At 40.0% G+C, this 16912-nt stretch overlaps 1 protein-coding gene and 1 long non-coding RNA gene across 2 annotated transcripts in view; one reads left to right on the forward strand and one right to left on the reverse strand.

Annotated features, from left to right (window-relative positions):
• The window catches only part of LOC148755863 (uncharacterized), a 115247-nt gene that overhangs the window by 81140 nt on the left and 17195 nt on the right, over positions 1-16912 (forward strand). The gene's annotated exons all lie outside the window — the stretch shown is intronic.
• Positions 15585-16616, reverse strand: LOC109445501 (olfactory receptor 10A3-like). The gene has a single exon (XM_019727920.3). It carries the CDS (start codon positions 16527-16529, stop codon positions 15585-15587), a length of 945 nt encoding a protein of 314 aa, XP_019583479.3. The 5' UTR covers positions 16530-16616.

The following is a 16912-nucleotide window of genomic DNA, read 5'->3' on the forward strand; positions in this document are numbered from 1 at the left end:
CTGATGCCCCGTCAGGAGTCTCCTGGAATAGTAAAGTTATGCCAAATGAAGACAATGAAACAGTGAAACCATGTTTATGTAGACAGTAAGCTGCATAGGGGGTTGATAGTTTGGATTCTTTCAGTACTCACTCTATGTGAAATTAGTATTAAAAGAGCTGTTAAAGTAAGAATTGCACTGGGCAAAGTTAAGCAGGCAAAAGAGACTTTACTCAAGACCTTTGCAATATGGGAGAGAGATTGACTCAAATTCTGCTGAAACAAAGGGGTGGAGAGGTTTTCAGAGCTGGAGTGAGGGGGCTGGGCATCATGAGGCACCTGTGTTTGCTAACTGACCCAGAGGAAAAATAAACCTTCTCATAGCAATGGCAGGAGGTAGTTTCAAATGAGGCAGAGAAAGAATTTGTACTTACAAGTTTTCTAAAGTGCTCTATGAAAAGTGGGGTCAGGGGCCTATAATCAGGAAAAACACCTGCCTGAAGTTTACTCGGGCTGAGGGGAACATTAAAGGCCCTGTTGGTTAGAGCATTTATGTAATTTAACTTGTAGGCATTTTTCTATTTCTGCATCATTTGGGTTATTCTGTGCTGTTGTCCCTATTGCACAAGCTTTTAGTGAACTAGGTGGTGTCAGTTTGAGTTGGGAAATAGATGTGAATTTTCAGCCCAATGAAGAAATGTCCTAAGTAATGCCTTCACTTAATTCTGACCTGTTCCAGAGGTTCTTGGTCTCAAAAAGATATAAAAGTGCAATAATAGATACTGGCAGCATGGCCTCTGGAAAGTAGGGCAGGATTACCCAGATACTCTTTAGTTTGTTTGTTTGTTTGTTTGTTTAATTAAAGCTTATTGGGGTGATAATTGTTACTAAAGTTACATAGATGTCAGATGTATGATTCTGTAATATATCAGTGGTGATAGACCCAGATACTCTTTTGATATCTTCCCTTCATAGGGACAAGCACACCCTGTTTTACCATAGACGCATCTGTTAAGCCCTCTGAGTTCGTGTTGAATAAAAAGCAGGGAAATTTAGAAAAGGAACTTTATTGGTAAGAGTTTATGGGTGTACTTTCCAGGGCATGGCCAAGAGTCTGATTGCAACAGCTGTCTCCTTCTGGATCAATCAGCTATAAGGGACAGTGGAGGTGAGTAGAGATTATACAGGTAGCAAAACTCACTCATGTATGTGTTGGGGTTCTCCCAAAGAAGGGGCAGTGGTAAGACGGGGGGCTATTTCAGTCTTTCTAGAGCAGCAGTGAAGCTACAACTTAAGAATTATAGGCACTTCATAACATCAGAACGTATTTGATGAAACTTTATGTAGGAGAAAAAGAATTGAATTTTCCAATTGAAAGAGCTCACGTTCAAGCAAATTCAGTGAATAGAGATCAAAACCTAGATATATCCTCAGGAGGGAAAGGTAAATAATAAAAATGAAGAAAAGGTACCCTACACTGTGCAAATACATTATTTTAAATTCACAACAAACAAAAACCACATCATCTAGTGTAGAAGTTAGGATCATTTAGCTGCAAATAGCATTAAACTCACCCACATTGACTTATGCAAAAATAATACAAAATCACATACATGAAAGGCTCGAGGTTGATGCACGGGTTCAAATCAGGGATGATTTTTTAAAAATAAACAAAGACTACCCAAATGCGAACAGAGACTGTTTATTCAAAGCTCATTATAGAAAGGGAGTCAGCTGCCCTCACTTGGATTTAGCAGGCAGGAGAGTTGGAAAACTTTATAGTAAAAAAAAGGGGAGACTTCAAGTATGTTCTGTTTGGAGATTGATGACATGAGAAAGCTGGAGGTGACGTGGGCATCGTATGTAATTAGTTTGGGGCTTGTATTTGGCTTTCTCTGGTTTTCCTGAGTTGGAGGGGGAAGTGATAATAAATAGGGAAATGGCAGTCACTGGCTGAGTTCTGCCTGTTCTGGGCTGATTGTTATAGAGGTTGTGGGTCACAGCTCTGTTGTCATATGTGGTCTGACCGTTACGTACTCAGTTTCTCTGTTTATGTATGATTAGCAGTCCTAATTCGTGGTGTGCTCCCTTCATTCCGCATGTTTTATCTTGGTGGTTTAAAAATGTCTCCAGCAACATTAGGCTTTAGATCCCTTCTCAGCTGAGTTCATCAGAGAACAGAATCTCATTTCTAGAATTTCTAAGGGGAAAAATTGGCCCTATGTATTTCATTGGATTTGACTACATCGTGTTCCACACTGGACCTAACCGCCATGGTGGGCAAGTAGATATCATGAGCTGCAAGCATTTGAGCTGAGTGTGTGTGTGTGTGTGTGTGTGTGTGTTTTGGGGGAAAGGGGGGGTTTATAAATTTCCAAACAAAATTTGTGGCTATTTTTGTTTGAATGTTAGAGTCTTATCTAATAAATATCTATTGTAGAAATAAATGAATAACAGTGAGGCTGGCCTACGTCTTTTTAACACTCAATATTAGAACAAAATTCCAATATTATTAGACTTTTAAAGAAAACTGATTGTGATTGAAAGCAGTCTCACCAAGACATTGTCGTTATGTGTGAAGGCAACAGAACCATATTCTGTTGTGCAATTACTTCTAAAAATATTCCTCACGTTTATTCTTCTTAAAAATAATCACTCTGGTCAGCCACTAAAATTGAAAGTGGTGATATTTAATTTAAAAAAAGTTCTAGACTCTCCAACAGGACTATCAGTGCTTGTGCTGACCCACCTCCCAACTCATGGTAAGTATCCTTAGCGGAAATGGTTACTTCAGCAAACCAAACATCCTTAAAATCCTAAAGTAATGAACCTTCAAGAATGTAAATAGAGTATTTTAATGTTCATAATGGAATTTATATGAAGCTTAAGGCAAATTATTTAATTGCTGATTGTTACCCCTCATTATAAAAATAATCCTATAATTACATAGAAGACATTCCTTTCTTACGTAGAGTTACAAATGATTACAATCACTACGTACGAATGATTACATAGAATCATTCTGGCAGGCACAACCTGGATTGTACAATTCTGATTGTACAGAATTTTTAAATATATGCTTATAGATACCAGTGTATTGTTTGGTTGACTTCAAGGCATGAGGCTTCTACAAATTTTCTTTAATGAACAAGTACTACATCTCAATGAAAGATAGACTTAAATGTCCCTCCAAAATACTCATGTATTAGTTTGCTAGGGCTGCCATAACAAAGCACCACACACTGGGTAACTTACACAACAGAAATTTGTCATTTCACATTTCTGGAGGCTAGAGGTCCAAAATCAAGTTGTCAGCAGGGTTGGTTCCCTCTGAAGGCTGTGAGGGAAGGATCAGTTAGTTCCACGCCTCCTTGGCTTGTAGACGGCCATCTTTTCCCTATGTCTCTTCACATTGTCTTCCCTCACTGCACATATCTTTGTCCAAATTTCCACTTTTTATAAGGACACCAGTCATAATGGATGAGGACTTACCCTAATGATCTCACTTTAACTTGGTTATCTCTGTAAAGACCCTATCTCCAAATAAGGTCACATTCTGACGTACTGGGGGTTAGAACTTCATGTGAATTGAGGAGGAACACAATTCAACCCAAAGCTATCCTATTTAATAATAATTGTAGAATTACATAAGATATTCATGTAATTCAGGCTCTAAGATATTAAACAGTCCTAATTAATGACACAGAATTAAGAAACAATAGTCTTGCTATTCCCTCAGGACTCTGGCATCATAGGGCAGCCTCTGGCACTGGCTCATTCAGGACTTCTGGGAACTGGGCTCTCGCCATCTCTAGTGCTTCACAGCTATTTTGGTTAACTGCTGCAGGGGAACTTCAGTAGGCTTTGCTGACATCTGTTTATTGGATATATAATGCAGCCTGTCCCCAGAACTCCATCTGGTCTTGTTCTTAGTTGTTTTAGTTTATTTGTTTGGCAGAGTTACTGAACACTTGCCATAACCCCGTTCACTGACTGAGGGCACAGCAGTAATGACCTTATTAGTATATGGAGTCCCTCTGGAGGTCATAAAGAGATGAGCCTTGCGGAACCTGCCTCCTTTGGGCTGGCTACTGTGCTTTCCCAAATGGCAGGTTAGAGTAGTTGTTTTCCTTTCTGTGGAACTAGACACATACTTGTGAAAAGGCTATGGGTGAGCCCTGCACTACCTTAATTAAACAGTGCTATGCAGTCTTGACATTTCATACACTGAAAAACCGGTCCTATTTACACCTCAAGGAAATGAAAGGGCCATCTTTATAAGTCAGTCAGGGGATTCCCCCAAGAGAGTCCTTGGAAATCGGCTGAGCTTGGCACAGCCTCAATCTGGATGACATACTAAGTAATATGACATCTTTGTCTCAGCAGGCTGCTCGTGTACGTGGTGGAGTCAGATAAAGCTGGGCTGCCACAACCATTAGAGACAAAAGAAATTAGCACAGCAGTTATGTCTCCTTAGGTCCTCAGCCTCCACAGTCAGTGTATCTTTCTCCCCCTAGGCCTGCACAAGGTATCTCCAAGAGCCTGTGTAACTCAGCAAAGGAAAGGACAAGCCTGTGACCTGTTGGCAGGGAGCAAATCGAGGGACTTCAGAAACCCCAAATGCTCCTTACATTAAGAAGCTGACTGCAGCATTTGACTCCAGATTTCATGTGTCACAGCTGTATTAGTTTTCTAAGGGCTGTGTACAGGTATCCCCCACTTTCCGAAAGTTCACTTTATGCCACTTCCCTTTTACAACAGACCTATATTAGTGCTGTCATGGATTTTTTCATAAAAGTGAAAATCCTCTTCAGATTTATTTTGATTAGCAAAAACAGGTACAAGTATAGGTCTTTTGTAAAAGCAAAGTGGCAGAAAGTGAACTTTCAAGAAGTGGGGGGTACCTGTACCTGTTTCTGCTAGCCAAAATCTGAAGAGGATTTTCGCTTTTTCACAAAAAGGCAAAAGCAAAAATAGCATTCAGTTCGGCATTTGTTTTGCAACAAACCTCTAAAGCGGAGAGGGGCACCACCAAGCTGCTTTCCTGGGAACCACACTTACTATCTCAGCATCAAGCTGCCATAGCTTTGAACTATGTCCAAGCATCTGTGCTTTATCTGTGTTTATTTTGTGCATCCATTAGCAAGGTGTGTCCTAAGGTATCAGAAAAGCGTAAGAGCTCTTAAGGGTGTTGCATTAGGGTAAAACTGGACATAATTAAGCATTTCAGTCATGGTGAAAGAAATAAAGATAGTTTGCTTGCATCAAATTTTGGATCTGGAAATGCTGAATTTTTTTTATATAAATTAATGGTAATTGTGTCTTTACCATTTTGGCATACGAAAGGTTTCATAGGAACACTCTACTTTCAGATAGTGGAGGAAACCTGTGTTAGTGAAAAACCATAGTTTTCCACCTGTTATTGTTCTTTACTCTCACACTGCCACATTCACAACACTTCTCTTCCGGCACTTCTGGTCACCAATTGCATACCCACACCATGTATGGTCAAAATAATATTTGAAAAGAGAGCCAAGAAGACTCAGTCGGGAAAGGACAATCTCTTCAATAAATGGTGTTGGGCAAACTGGATAACCACATGCAGAAAAATAAAATTTAGATCCTTGTCTTACCACTCACAAAAATTAACTCAAAATGGATTAAAGACTTAAACCTATGATTTAATACCATAAAACTCCTAGAAGAAAACATAGGGGGAAATCTCCTTAACATTGGTCTTGGCAATGATTTTTTTGGACCTGACACCAAAAGCACAGGCTACAAAAGCAGAAATCAACAACGTGAGACTGCATCAAGATAAAAAGCTTCTGCACAGTAAAAGAAATAATTTTAAAAAATGAAAAGTCATCTTACAAAATGGGAGAAGATACTTGCAAATGATATATTGGGTAAGGGGTTAATATTCAAAATATACAAGGAACTCATACAACTTAGCACCCCAAAAAACAAACGACCCAATTAGAAAATGGGCAGAAGACCTGAATAGACATTTCTCCAAAGAGGACATACAGATGGCCAACAGATACATGAAAAGATGCTCAACATCGCTAATCATCAGAGAAATGCAAATCAAAACTATAATGAGACATCACACCTCACACCTGTTAGAATGGATATCATCAAGAAGACGAGATAACAATTGTTGGCAAGGATGTGGAGAAAATGGAACTCTTGTGCATTGTTGGTGTAAATATAAAGTGATACAGCCACTATGGAAAACAGTAAGGAGATTCCCCAAAACACTAAAAATAGAACTATCATATGATCCAGCAATCCCACTTCTGGGTATATATTCAAAGGAAATGAAAACAGGATTTTGAAGAGCTATCTGCATTCCCATATTTATTGCAGTATTAGTCACAATAGCCAAGATATGGAAACAATGTATGAGGTGTGATAAAAAAAAAATACGGTGAATATTTAAATTAAAAAATTTATTAGCGTAAAAGACATATTGCCATTAATCCCTCTCAGAATACTCCCCCTCGCTTTGAACATACTTATCCCATGTTTCTTGCCTCTTTCTGAAGCAGTTCTCGAAGTCCTCTTTCATGAGTGTCTTAAGTTGCATTGTCGTGGCTGCCTCAATGTCCTGGATTGACTCAAAATAGTTTTCCTTTCATGGTCATTTTGACTTTGGGGAAGAGCCAGAAGTCACATGGTACCAGATCCAGTGAATAAGGTGGATGAGGACATACCGTAATGTTTTTATTTGACAGAAATTATCGTACCACAAGCAATGTGTGACATGGAGCGATATCATGATGTTGGATGAAATAAAGACACTCATAAAAGAGGGCTTCCAGAGCTGCTTCAGAAAGTGGCAAGAACGATGAGATAAGTGTATTTGAAGTGAAGAGGAGTGTTTTGAGGGGGGTTAATGACGATGTGTCTTTTACCGTAATACATTATTTTATTTTAAACATTCACCTTATCTTTTGATCACACCTCGTAGATGTCCATCAACAAGAAATGGATAAAGAAAGTTATATATATATATATATATATATCGCGTCCAGCACAACATGGGCAGTGAGGATGCAAGAAGGGGCGGCTTTGGGTTAAGTTTTTAAGAAAGAAACATACAAAAACTTAATGCAGCTTAAATCTCAGAAGGCCAGGGGTCTCATAGTTCTGAAAGACTGGAGCCCAGAATAAAGCCCACTGGAGGTTTTTATTGATAAGTATACAAGGGAGTAGCAGTGTTTTTGGCACGGTCTGTGAGACTCACATATCACGTTATAGAAACAACCCAAACCAATCATGTTGATCTTCAAACAGCCGAAGCAGAAAGTCCTTGAGGTGAGGTATGCGACTCTTTTAAGGGACATATGTCACATGTTGAAATTGTTTCACAGAGCTGAGCAGAGAGTTTAATCTTATCACTCTCAAGACTTTTCTCCCAATTAGGTGAGAGGGAAAAGTCAGAGCCAGCAGCCACTTTTCCCAGGCAGGGGAAAGGGGGGGCAAGGCCCCTTTCCAGATCTTTTTAAGGCAGCTCATTGGGGGTCCCCATGGGGTTCCGCCTGGCTTGAGTTGCCCCACCCCCACCCCGTGGGGAATCTGACTCGTCATTGGCCGCAAACCCTCTTTTGGAGGCTAGATAGAGAGAAATATACAGTCCCAGAGATGCCCAGTCTCACAGACTATTCTTTCCTTAAGGAAAGACATGTGGGGACAGTCTGCTAGGCTGCTGTGTGACAACATCTCCCCCTTTCTGTTTTTGAAGAAACACAGACCATGTAGACTCTTCATTTACTGCTCGCCAGAGGGCAGCTTGTCCAGATTTGAGGACTAAACAGAATAAACAAAGAACAATAAACAGAATAACAATGACACAAGCAAACCCACCACCCATGTCTTTATCCATTTGACAGGGTTTAAAGCAGAAAGTCCTTCTGTAGCTGGGAAAGTGTCTCCTCTCCAGGGAGAAGCTGTAGCTTGGCACTAGACATCTGATCAACTTCTTGTTGTAATTGTGTAATGTCCACAGTGAGAGTAGGCAAATGTCCCTGAAGATGAGCTCGTACTTCAGACCAAGGGGTACGAGTGTGATTATAAGAAAATGGGGTTACACAAAAGGTGGATACATTCCAATCACATTTGAGAGTAATCATTGTACGAAGATTTTCTATTTGATCACCAAGAAACACAACAGTGGTTTCTAAATCAGTTAATCTAACATTAATCTCTTGCTCTATCTTAACCTGTTGATTCCAGTTTTTACTAGCATTTTCATGTCATTTTTGTACAAATTAAGTGTTTTGAACAGTCTGGTGTAAAGCAAAACCTGAAACAGCAGCTACAGTGGTTATAGCAATTATTCCCATAACAGTAGCAATTAGCAAGCCAATCAATCTTTTAGACCTATGTAAAATCTTATGAAGCAGTTGAAGAACAATATGAACAGTGGGAGAGCCCTCCCACACTCGAGGGGCTTGGACAGGAACCCATAGACCCCGTCTTTTTCACAAAATCATAATTTTATCTTGGGTGGAAAATATATATGGAAGGATTTAGGCAAGTGAATAAGCGACACTGAGAACATTCAACTAGCTTTAAAGTTGAATCAATCGTAAATTTGCCAACCAGTAAAACAAAAGGAGTTGTAAGACACACTTGTAAATTGAACATTTGTGTTTTTTCAAACCTAAAAGTATATATTTTTTTATTATCTTTAGTATAATTTCCATTCCAAAGCTTATTTGGACCTAGACCTAAAGCTATTTTCCATAAGGTCTTTTGTACTGGACCCCGGATAGGAATAATCACTCTTAATTGATGCGGGGCCAAAGCTTTATCTATCCAAAAAATAGAAATATTATATGGGGATTTAATAACTTTAGGGAAATTTTCTTCTAACATTTGTTCTTTTAAGGATTGAGGCTCAGAGCATTTTTTCTGAGAACATGCATGTATAGCCATTCCATAAGGTCCCCAAGCAACTATAGTACCAAGAGAAGTACGGACTAACACTCGATCTAAACTTCCCCTGCATTCTTCCCAATGAATGCAGGAGGAAAAGTGTTAATCCATTTATCTTGAGGACACGGTTGGAGAGAAGGAGGAAAAAGATGAGTACTTAACTCTTGGGGCTGGAATCCTTTACTTGAGAGCATAAACAATTCTTTATAAGTGTTATTTCCTTCTCCCTTGGGAATCACCCAAACTTGATCAGAGAGAGGAATATACAGAGGGATAGGACCAAAGCAAAGAGGAGGATACACATAACCTAAGGCTGTATGGCCAGAAAGTATAAATTCTCGGCCTTATTCGTCAGGAAATTCTGGACCTCTCTGCTCCTCAGGTCCTAGAAACCAGGAGCTGTCATTTATATAGACTAAAGGAGGATCATCATTCCAAGTCACAGGTGTCAGCATTGGGGAATTGGGAAGATAAGCCCCATAAGTGAAATTATCAGCATGTACACTCAAAGGAAGACAACTTACAACAGAGAGTATAGCTATCATGGACACCAACATGTTAGTATCCGTTTTGAGGAGCTTTTGTTTTATTAAATTTTTCTCAGCCTCGCGGGACAACTTTCTAAGTTGTCTCCAAGTAGGAAGTGCAATAGCACTTGATTCAGGAGCCTTGGCTGAGGATGACACAGAAGACACAGGAGCAGATGGGCCAGAGGCGCCACGTCATTCCTCATTAGGTGATGGCAGTGGAATCTGTGCGCCCAAGGTGTGGCACTGTATTACTGCTAGAGCCAGAAGAATGTAAAAAATTTAAAGTAAGCATAGCTTTGGTTAGTTGTACTTGTGGAGGATCCTTATTGTCTCCCCCCTTCTGTTTTTGAAGTCGGTTTTTTTTTCTTTTTCTTTTTTTAATTTATTGGGGTGACAATTGTTAGTAAAATTACATAGATTTCAGGTGTACAATTCTGTATTACATCATCTATAAATCCCATTGTGTGTTCATCACCCAGAATCAGTTCTTCCATCACCATATATGTGAAGTCGTTTTTTTAAGGGTACAATTAGCACGTTTTACAATAGCTTGTCCTTGGGGATTATAAGGAATCCCTGTGGTATGATTGATTTTTCACTGTTCACAAAATTTTGTGAACTTATTACTGGTATAAGCAGGGCCATTATCTGTTTTAATGGCTTGAGGAAGGCCCATAATGGAGAAACATATAAGCAAATGTCTGCGGAATGTCCGTTTTGTCGCTTTGAACCGTGGCCGAGTTGAAACCAGAGGAGGTATCGACAGTGACATGAACAAAAGATAAATGTCCAAATGAAGGGACATGAGTTACATCCATTTGTCAGATAGCATTAGGAACTAGTCCTCGGGGATTAACCCCTATAGTGCACTCTCGAGAAGCATTGGGAATTTGGCAGGTTGGGCAAGTTTGAACTATATGTCTGGCCTGTTTGTAAGTAATAGGAAAATGAGCTCGAAGGCCAGCAGCATTTGTATGGATTAAAGACTGAAACTCAGTTGCCTCAGTAACCATAACATTAGCAATTAATGAATCAGCAATAGCATTGCCACACGTCAGTGGTCAGTGGTCCCGGTAGGGAGGTGTGAGCATGTATATGAGTAATGAAAAATGGATGTTGTCGGTTTCTGACAACTTGTTGGAGTTGATTAAAAAGAAACTGGAGAGACCCGTTTGAGTTGTTAGACAGTAACGCCGTCTCAATATTTTGTATTGTATGTACAACATAAGCCGAATCAGAGACAATATTTAAAGATTCAGCGTAATCTTGTAAGGCAGTTAAAACTGCAACTAACTCTATTCTCTGTGTAGAGGTGTAATTAGTTTGAATGACCTGTTGATTTATTTCACTCACAGTCGCTGCTCTGTCGATACGAGATCTATCAGTAAAAATTGTTACAGCTTTTGAAATTGGAGCTGGACTTAACCTCTTAGGGAGAATCCAACTGTATTTTGAGGGATTGGTCCAATTATGCCTGTGGGCACACGAAGGGGGGCTTCCCCTAGAAGCAGTAGTATATCTTGAGCTGTATAAATATCAACTGCAGCACTCCCTTCAGTGGCAGGAGTTAATTGTTGAATAGATAGTTTTGAGGAGGAGGCACCGTCTGGTAATTTTGAGGTGCTGCCTGACTCACAAATACCCCGGTTATTGTCTGGGCCTGGGGCTGGCCCCGTTTTCCATTTCTGTGAAGCAGGGTTTCATCTTTATGATATTTTGATTTATATTTTGATGCCCAATGGTTGTTTTTTTTACACCAAGGACAAACCCCAGGTTGTTTAGGACCCTGGGGAGGAGAAGGACTTTGTGGCTGGGAACCGCTTTTTTTCTTAACTCTGCAATTCTTTTTAGTATGTCCGGACTTGTCACAATTATAGCAAGTGCCAGAAAACTTGTCTTTTTCCTGAATTGCCCCTGTAATGGCATTAGCTAACATAGCAGCTTTATGGTCTTCCGTCCCTACCTCTTGACACAGCCTAAGATATCCCATAGCATCACTTTTTCCTTTTTGGGTGCCAGTGGCACATTTACAATCTTTGTTTGTGTTCTCAAAAGCCATAATTTGTAAAATGATATCTGCAGCAGCAGGATTGGTGATCTGTTTATGAATTGCCTCTTGCAAACGGGCAAGAAAATCTGAATAAGGTTCTTGTGGACCTTGTAAGATTTTTTGAAAAGAGGAGGGAGTTTTACCCTCTATCTCAATCTTTTCCCATGCTGTTAGACAAATTTGTTTTAATTGTCCCACAGCCAATTGTTCCATATCTAGCTGATCACGTGTTTCAGCCCAAAGTCTCTTCCCTAATAGCTGGTCAGCAGAAATATCTACATTACGAGCCTGATTTTGTCTCTCTTGTGTTTCTGCACCATCAATCCACCAAGTTTTAAATTGGAGGAACTGAGAAGGAGTCAGACAGGTCTTAGCTAAAGCATGCCAATCAGCGGGAATCATCCGATTGCCATCAGCAATACCTTTAACAAGGCCGACGGTATACGGAGAAGTGACTCCAAACTGCAAAACTGCTTGTTTTAATTCTTTGAGCAATTTAAAAGGGAAAGGCTCATAAATCGCCTCATGGACCCCTTCAGGATGGTCTGTATTAGGGGCTTCAGTCTGTCTAAAGATAACTGGAAAATTGAGTGCATCTATGTCTCCCTCAAGTTTAACTTGATGTATGCCACGTTCTATAGCTGACAATGAAGAGTGGATATCTTTTTTAATTGTTTGAGGAACATTTTTACTGAGAAAGGAATTATTATTTTGTTTAGGATATTCGGAAGGCTCCCACTTTTGTTCTAAGCTAGGGGGCGGTGGAGGTGGCCATTGAGATGGAGGAGGGGGGCAATCGTCCCTAAAACATTCCTAAATCTGGATAGTGGACGCTGTCCCAGACCCCTGGTCATCATCTTGACCCTCCTTTGTCTTTTTAAACTGATCTTGATCCTCTTTTTCTCTCTCTTCTTTTGCATCTGTTTGGAGCGCTTCCAAAACTGAACGAACCAGCTTAAAGTTTTCCCAAATTGAACTGGGAAAGGACGTTCTGTTAGCATGTAAATCACGGAGGTCCTGGCCAACTGTCTCCCATTTATCTAAGTCAAGCGTCCCTAGGCTTGGAAACCAGGAACATGAATCTCAATTACCTTAAGGAGTTTTTCTAATTTCTTTTCTGAGGTTTTATCTTTCCAATTTTTTAATAAGCTGCTTAAGCAGGCAAATATAAGGTCTGTACTTGCTTTCTGTATTACCCATGTTAGTAAAGGAACAGGAAAGGAAAGAGAAGGACTTTCACTCGATCCCCACTCTGATGCTCGGCCGGCCATGTCTCTCACAAGACCTTAGAACACGTCTTGGCTAAGGCGTGGTCGTATAACACCCCCACATCCCCACCCCCCCACCTCACCCCCCGACCCAGGCTGGGGAGACCCCAGATCGCCGTTATGCCGTATGACGCGTTACGGAACCGTGGTTACGAGCCCAAGCAAACTCTGTAGCCAAAAAATCCATGGAGTTGTAAGCATTCACTCACACAATCACACTCTTTCACACGAAAACGTTAGTTGTTTCTTTTAAATTCCTTTGTTACCCTGGTTAAATACTCCAAGTCCATAAACTACCTCCTTACCCCAGGTAGTTGCCCCGGTGGATGCTTGGAGTCCCTCAGCCGTGTCTGCAGAACCCTAAGACTCTAAGTCTTCCTTCCCTTCTCGAGCAGCCCCACATTGGGCGCCAGATGTCGCATCCAGCACAACAGGGGCAGTGAGGGTGCGAGAAGGGGCGGCTTTGGGTTAAGTTTTTAAGAAACAAACATACAGAGACTTAATGCAGTTTAAATCTCAGAAGGCCAGGGGTCTCACAGTCTGAAAGACTAGAGCCCAGAATAAAGCCCGCTGGAGGTTTTTATTGATAAGTGTACAAGAGAATAGCAGTGTTTTTGGCACGGTCTGTGAGACTCACGTATTACGTTATAGAAACAACCCAAACCAATCATGTTGATCTTCAAACAGCCGAAGCAGAAAGTCCTTGAGGTGAGGTATGCAACTCTTTTAAGGGACATATGTCACATGTTGAAATTGTTTCAGAGCTGAGCAGAGAGAGTTTAATCTTATCACTGTCAAGACTTTTCTCCCAATTAGGTGAGACGGAAAAGTCAGAGCCAGCAGCTGTTTTTCCCAGGCAGGGGGAAGGAGAGACAAGGCCGCTTCCCAGATCTTTTTAAGGCAGCTCATTGGGGGTCTCCATGGGGTTCTGCCTGGCTTCAGTTGCCCCCCCTCCCTTGTGGGGAATCTTACTCGTCATTGGCCGCAAACCCTCTTTTGGAGACTAGATAGAGAGAAATATACAGTCCCAGAGATGCCCAGTCTCACGGACTATTCTTTCCTTAAGGAAAGACATGTGGGGACAGTCTGCTCGGCTGCTGTGTGACAATATATATATATATAGTATATTATATATATATATATATACACACACATATATATTAGAATATTGTACAGCCATTAAAAAAGAAGGAAATCCTGCCATTTATGACAACATGAATTAACCTGAGGGGCATTATGCTAAGTGAAATGAACCAGGCAGAGAGACAAATACTCTATGGTATCACTTATATGTATAATTTTAAATAAATAATTTTAAAAATCTAACTCATAGAAACAACAGTAGAATGGTGGTTGCCAGAGGCTGGTGGGTAGGGGAAATAAGGAAATGTTGGTCAAATGGTACAAACTTTCAGTTACAAGATGAATAAGTTCTGAAGATCTAATGTATAGTACGATGATGATAGTTAAAAATAACGTATGGTATATTTGAAATTTGCTGATAGATCTCAAGTGTTTTCAACCAAAAAAATCAAAACAGTAACTGTGAGGTGAAAGATGTGTGAATTAACTTGATTGTGGTAATTATTTCACAATTAATATGTATATCAAATCATAACATTGTAATTTAAATGTATACAATTTTAATTATCAATTATGTCTCAATAAAGCTGGGGAAAAACAAAAATAAATTAAGGTATTAAAAAAAGAAAAATTGATTTATACAATTAATGAATGGACAAATGAACTAAAGAACAAGCAAGAGGAAACGATTTAGCTTCCTTTGTTTGTTTTAGATAATCCTTACTTTATTGGCTCTTTTAAGAGATAAGAGAAGGAAATTTCAGCATATCAAGGGATGGGATTCAATCAAACTTTTTGCTGATGCTTCTTTGATGACTAACTGAAAATTGTATTATACAACATTTAGATATTACCCACAAAGTTTCAGCAGTCTGCTGATGAAATTTTAAAAAATTATTTGAGGTCCGGCCCGGTGGCTCAGGTGGTTAGAGCTCCATGCTCCTAACTCCGAAGGCTGCCGGTTTGATTCCCACATGGGCCAGTGGGCTCTCAACCACAAGGTTGCCAGTTCAATTCCTTGAGTCCCGCAAGGGATGGTGGGCTCCGTCCCCTGCAACTAAGATTGAACACGGCATCTTGAGCTGAGCTGCCTCCCGGATGGCCCAGTTGGTTGGAGTGCGGGCTCTCAACCACAAGGTTGCCAGTTCGATTCCTCGAGTCCCGCAAGGGATGGTGGGCTGCGCCCCCTGCAACTAGCAACGGCAACTGGACCTGGAGCTGAACTGCGCCCTCCACAACTAAGACTGAAAGGACAACAACTTGACTTGGAAAAAAAGTTCTGGAAGTACACACTGTTCCCCAATAAAGTCCTGTTCCCCTTCCCCAATAAAATCTTTAAAAAAAAAAAAAAGTAATTTGATAATATTTATGAAAGTTTGCAAATTCTCAGTTGCTTTAACCCATCAAACTCACATTGGAAAACCTACTCTGCAGAAATTAAAGCATCAATATTTATGAACGTGTAAAACTAGGTTTTTTATTTAGCATTCTCTAAAGGGACAAAAAACTAACAAACACCTGTATGGCCACCAATAAACCTTTTTGTGAAGAAACTGTTGTACCCAATATCAAGGAATATAATGAATACATCTTTGAAAAAAAGTAAAAACACGTATTAAATACCCCTAATATATTAGCAAACTCAAAAAGTTAAGCATACTCATATCAAAAAAAATGCCAGATATTTCCACCACTTAGTGACCAAATATCACAGGGCTTCCCAGCATAGTCAGAATGTATGTAAATCTACTTTCCTTCGCCATATTTTCATCAAAGCTCTTTTCATCTCACTGTTTCGCAAGCTGTAGATTAGAGGGTTCAGCAGAGGTGTAAGAAGTGAGTAAGCCAATGACATCAGTTTCTTGGTTTCAGGGGAGTAGCCAGATTTGGGCTGCAAATAAGTCATGCTGGCTGTGCCATAGAAGAGGGTCACAGACGTGAGATGGGAGGCACAAGTGGAAAAGGCTTTTTGCCTCCCAGTGGTTGATGGCATCATCAGGATGGCAAAGAGAATTCGAACGTAAGACAAGAGTATCAACAAGAAAGGAACCATGATAATCAAAATGGTGCCAGTGAATGCATAGATTTCAAACAAAAAGGTGTCGGCACATGCAAGCTCTAACACTGCTGGTGTTTCACAAGAGATATGATTAATTTCATCAGGGCCACAAAATGGAAAACTAGACACCCATAATGTTTGCAGAGTACCTACCATGAAACCTAAGGCCCATGAGGATATAACTAATTTCATGAAAACCCTCTTGTTCATGATCATTGGGTAGCTCAGAGGATGGCAGATTGCAGCAAATCGGTCATACGCCATTGCCCCCAGGAGAAAACATTCAGTCCCACCAAAAAAAAGAATAAAATACATCTGTGCAAAACAACTCACAAAAGTAATTGATGTTTTCTCAGTAGAGAGGACCACCAGCATTTCAGGCATAATGACTGCACTGAAACTCACATCCACCACAGACAAGTTCAAGAGAAACAGGTACATGGGAACATGGAGGCTCTGTTCCAGGGAGATGATGACTATAATAATGGCATTTCCTATCAGAGTCACCACATAAATAACCAAGAAAACCCCAAAGAGCTGCTCTTGGAGTTCAGGAAAATTAGAAAAACCCAAGAGGATGAATTCAACCACAGAGCTTTGGTTTTGCCTTTTCATTTCGGTCGTGGAGCATGTTTTGTTTCTATGGATATTGTCAGTTACTTATGAAGTCACCATCCAATAGCTGAGAGTCTGTGTGTGCATTCACCCCAGATATTCTTGGCAGATGATATAAAAAGGAACTGATCCTGACAGAAATTCAGTGTAGCAGTTTTGGAGAATGGCCAATTACTTGGATTAAAGAAACTTTCAAATAAAAAGAGGAAGTGAAGAACGTGGCTCAGAAATCTTATCTGTAAAGTACAAAATATATGAAAATTCTTTTGCAACTTTTACATTATGTAGTTTGAAAATAGTTTTAAAACAAACATAAATGTTTTATAATTTAGGTTCCATTCCCATGACATTGCTATCAGGAGCATTTATTTTTCTCAATTTTA

Source organism: Rhinolophus sinicus, chromosome 14 (assembly GCF_057876585.1).
Source record: "Rhinolophus sinicus isolate RSI-liver-muscle chromosome 14, RSI-T2T, whole genome shotgun sequence".
NCBI lineage: Eukaryota > Metazoa > Chordata > Mammalia > Chiroptera > Rhinolophidae > Rhinolophus > Rhinolophus sinicus.